General features: G+C 45.1%; 1 protein-coding gene across 1 annotated transcript in view; it reads right to left on the bottom strand.

The window, feature by feature from the left end:
* Nucleotides 1-5,000, bottom strand: part of exoc3l2b (exocyst complex component 3-like 2b) — a 78,589-nt gene that overhangs the window by 49,388 nt on the left and 24,201 nt on the right. Inside the window, exons 2-4 of the mRNA XM_083637086.1 lie at nt 2,235-2,413; nt 1,310-1,652; nt 248-483 (exon numbers count right to left, since the gene is read on the bottom strand). Of these exons, the coding sequence (XP_083493212.1) occupies nt 248-483; nt 1,310-1,652; nt 2,235-2,376 (721 nt within the window). The 5' untranslated portion in view covers nt 2,377-2,413. The remainder of the gene's footprint in view (nt 1-247; nt 484-1,309; nt 1,653-2,234; nt 2,414-5,000) is intronic.

The raw sequence follows: 5,000 nt of genomic DNA on the forward strand, positions 1-5,000 counted from the left end.
GGGATTCCACTTGTTTTTCATAGCCATCTTATTTGTCTGCATCTGTGATTTTCATGTGGTTTTTTATTGTTTTCTACGTACTGTAATTTTGTAATTGTTGTATATGTTTCCCTCATATTATGCTGTAATCAGGACACACTTGAAAAAAGAGAGCTTGCTCTCAATGGCCCTCCTTGTATAAATAAAGGTAAAAAAAGGGCGTATGTTCCATATCTTCTGTATGCTGCGTGGTTTGCGGTGGTCTTACCGGATAGCGGCTCCCTGGGCTTCACCTCCTCGGGTGCCTCCTCCTGCACCGGCTGGTCCTCGGGGGCCTGCGAGGCGTGGTCAGCCATGGACTCCTCTTCAGCTTGCCCAGCCCCACCCATCTTCATGAAGGACAGGCGGCGGCTGGTGGAGTCGCCCTCGCTCTCTGAACACTCGCCTCCGTTACTCAGAGACTCCTTCCTGGAGCTGAGCGAGTCGCGGTACTTTCCTGCAAACCTGGGAACATAGTACATACAACCATCATCTGACAACAACACAGTCTCACAGCACAATGTGTCATAGCTACAGGGGTCCACAACAGTGTAGTTTCACGTGATATATATATATATATATATATATATATACAGTGTTGGGCAAGTTACTTTCAAAATGTAATATATTACATTTACTAGTTACTTTCATTTGAAAGTAATAAGTTACTTTACAATATTACTGTTTGTGTAGCTTATTACACTACTTTTGCATTACTTTTACCAAAACAACAGCGGCAGCAGAATGACATCGCCGCCCCGGAACCCTCCCGAAGAATAATTTCAACCGCCTTGAAGTCAGTGCAAACAATCCATAATTCTAAAATGTTATTATTTTCCTTTGTTATTGTCATCTATAGTGGTTATTTGCATAAAAACACACAGTTTGATTAGGAAATTATTGTATCTTTTTTTAAATATGTGCTTTGATTTAATAAAATGTAACTCAATTTGCCAGGTCGCCATTGTAAATAAGAATTTGTTCTTAATGACTTACCTGGTTAAATAAAGGTTAAATACAAATAAAAATTAATTTACTTGACAAAGTAACTGGTATAATATTACTGAAATCCTATAAGTAATAAGTTTTATTACTGAGTTACTGCTAAAAGTAAAATGTTACATGTAATATGTTACTTTTGTAATTACAGAGTACCCCCAAGTTACCCCCAACACTGTATATATATATATATATATATATATATATATATATATATATATATATATATATATTTATTTTGTTTATTTATATAAATTTGTGTTTTTCCTAGAATTGGAAGTTGTGCCTTTACCTCAGCAGGCTGCCCTCGGAGCTCCTCCTCCCTCTCTTCTTCTTCTCTCCGGGGGAAGGCGTCCTGTCCTGCAGCGACCCCTGTGGCGAGGGCGTGGCGCTGCCCTTGCTCCGCCCCCCTGACGCCCTCAGGTTCTTGCCCAGCCGGCCCAGGCTCTTGAGTGGGGAGGTGAACTTGAAGGAGGCCTTCTTCCCCGAGCCGCGGCCGCCATCCTCTCCTCCTCCCCTCCTCCCCTCGTTGGCCTCGTTTTCGTCCTCCTCGTCCTCGAACGGGTTGCGGTCGCGGGGGGCGGCGCCATCCAGCAGCGAGCCGCCGGGCGACCAGTGGCTACCATGGTCTAAAGCTGAACAATTCATCCAGAGAAGAAATAAAATAATAATAAGCAAAGTTATGTTATGTTAACTAGAACTAGGAGCAGTGGGCAGCCACAGTGCAGCGCCTGGGGACCAACTCCAGCTCTTTTGCCAGTGCCTTGCTCAGGGCCCTGGGACCTTCTTGCTGCAAGGCAACAGTGCTAACCACTGAGCCACCATATGAAATCGCAATATGAACTCATGCAATTTTCAATTAACAGAGGCTGCAATTAATTACTTATGTCCAAAATTGACTTCTAAATAAGTTATTTTAGTGCTGCAGGTAATCTTTGGTCCATGGATCAAGTTCAATATTGGTGAAAACCATTCAGTCAATCCTGCACACTGACTGATTCTTTTCTTCATCAAAATGAAAACAAGAACAAACAAGAAAAAGTTGATGGTAAGAATCATTTTAAATCCAAATTATTCTGTCAAATAATCACAATTAGATGTTTGTGTGAATATCGTTCAGGCCCACAGTGAATGTTGAAGTGAAGCTTGACTTTAAAAGATGATATCGCAAATCTAATCTCAATAGAGATATTTTCCCCCAAATGGTTGAGCCCTACCGTGGTCGGCGCGGTCGCCGAAGGGGTTGTGGTGGTGGTGGCCGGGGGTGATGTTGAGACTCATCCTGCGTAGGATCAGGGCGTGGTCGAACGTGGAAGCCCCGCCTTTCAGACGCACCGGGAGGTTCTTGAGGACAGGCATGATGGAGCCGGGGGAGGTGGGGGAGGGAGGGGGGAGTCTGAGAGAGAGAGAAGGAGAGAGAGAGAGAGAGAGAGAGAGAGAGAGAGAGAGGGAGAGTTGTAAAAATTAGATAAGCATTGCAGTGAAAAGTCAACTAATCTACTAACATTTAGTTGATTGATTTAGTAACTAAATCAATCAATTAATCAATCAGTCAGTCTTCAAGCAAAAAACGTTATTTCATGGCTAAAACTAGAGAACATAACACATTTGGCCATGCTGTGGCCTTCACCTGGTTGCTGTCAAACCTCTGATCAAACAAGGCTTCTCTCTATCTTACAAACACCCACCAGCACCTGCAGCCAGCCCCTCCTCCCTGATGCAGTGTGGACCAGCACCTGCAGCCAGCCCCTCCTCCCTGATGCAGTGTGGACCAGTGGTTCTCAATGTGGGGTCCGGGGACCACCAGGGGTCCTTGAGAGGGTTCCAGGGGCTCCCCGGCAAATTGATTAATTGTTAAACGTCCCCATTATTCAAATTTACAAGAAGTTACCACAAAGCGAGAATGTAAGAAGATTGACTATTTGGATCATAGTTTCATCTCTCTACCTACAATACAGATACAGTCATGGAAAATAGTCTCAGATTGGATCAAATGGGGGTCTGTGGCTCTAATGTGTACTATATTGGTAGCCTGGCTCCAGACCTTCTAAGCCACGCCCACTCCACAGTTGTGGATTTGGCTGTTCTTGGTCTGGCATCGTCATGTGCAAAAGCTTTTTTCTCCGGTTGAAAATCTAATCAATCACACGCGCTGATTGGCTAACGCTGTTGTCACTCAGTCTTGCCTGCGAGAGATCGCTGCCTGCTGGAGCTTCTTTATCTGTCTGAGGCGGGGAGTAACGTTACGGCGGCCCCGCGGTAAGTGAAGCTCTGCTCGGCCAACCGCCCAAGGAAATGTCCCGGTGCAGCTCGGCCTAACGGAGCTGTTGATAGCTAGCTCAGCCTGGCCTAGCGGAGCTGTTGATAGCTAGCTCAGCCTGGCCTAGCGGAGCTGTTGATAGCTAGCTCAGCCTGGCCTAGCGGAGCTGTTGATAGCTAGCTCAGCCTGGCCTAGCGGAGCTGTTGATAGCTAGCTCAGCCTGGCCTAGCGGAGCTGTTGATAGCGAGGGGGATGTTGATAGATCCATTCATAGCTTGTTTGTTATGTCCAAGTCACGTTTTTCATCAATGGTAAAATTAGTTTTGACAATCCGTTGCTCGTTGATATAATTGTTTTACAACTACCAAATTTAGTAGCCAAAGCAGAGATAGCTGTTTCTGTTATGCATGACTACTACTACTAGTGCAGTGCTGCCGCCGGTTGCCGTGGACACCTTGGTCTCTGTTGATTGGTTAGGGAAGGACGAAGCCCGCCCCCTCATAGAAATCCTCTGAAGTGACTGCAATCTCAGACCAGAAGAGGAAATGAGTTTACGAGTTGACGATTCAGTCAGCCTCCTACATTGGGGGGGGTTGATATGAAAAAGGTTGAGAATCACTGGTCTATATGATCAATAATTTACTATTACTAAACATTTGAATTTCTAGAGCTTGGCGCTGAGGCTGAGCTCAACACAAGGATGAACCAGGTTCCTGCTCAACTTTCCACTATGACTCACTTTGAATCATGAAAGGTTTTTCTTATTTAACCGATCAAAGTGTTTCCCAAACCTTAACCCAGGTGTTTTCGCTGCTAAAATGAACCGTTAGCCCGTTAGCCGACTGGCAGCTGACAATACGGCGGGGATGACGTATTGTAGGCTTACCCTTTCCCCTGCACTTCCTGGTTCCTACGTGTAAAAGGCAATCGCATTTTTGTATGGGGATTTCGGTTAAATGCGCGCAGCTTCACAAATGAGGACCACGTTTTTTCAGATACCGCTTCAAAAGTCATAAAAGTGGTCCACCTCGTTTGTGCAGATGATCTTGCTGAAACACTTTCATACACTTGTGTTCGCCACAGACCTTATTGCATGCATGTAGCCGAAATCCCCCATACAAAAATCCCATTGTCTTTTACACGTAAGAGCCGGAAGTTCTAGTGTCCAGGTCTTCCGGACTCAGTCCTGTGGTACTCTATGTCCACTTGATGTTTGTGGTCCAGTTGGAGTTGGAGGAAGCTCATCTTCACACTGACTGTCCACAGTACATTTCACTTCCTGCTCATTTCACCACTTATGAGCTTTCCTCTGGATAAAGCCCAGCTGGGGGAAGTGTCGATATTAGCGGCACGGTGGCTCAGTGGTTAGCACTGTCGCCTCACAGCAAGAAGGTCGTGGGTTTGAATCTCCACCCCGGTCCTTTCTGTGTGGAGTTTGCATGTTCTCCCCCATGTTTGCCTGGGGTTCCTCGCACAGTCTAAAGATATGCTGCGTTTGTGTGGAATCCTAATTACAATATACAATCTAGTCAAATGTATAGTAGTGTGTATGTAACCTACTGTATATGTTGTGTGTAGATATTAGGGTTGGACGATATCTACCAACTTGAATCATCACGATGTCCAGGGTAAAAATTGACATCGCCCCAACCCTATGATATAGGATGTAGTATATAACTGTGATGACGCTATGTAAAACCCTTTATGAGACATGCTTGTGATA

Source organism: Poromitra crassiceps, assembly GCF_964638095.1.
Source record: "Poromitra crassiceps genome assembly, chromosome: 5".
NCBI lineage: Eukaryota > Metazoa > Chordata > Actinopteri > Beryciformes > Melamphaidae > Poromitra > Poromitra crassiceps.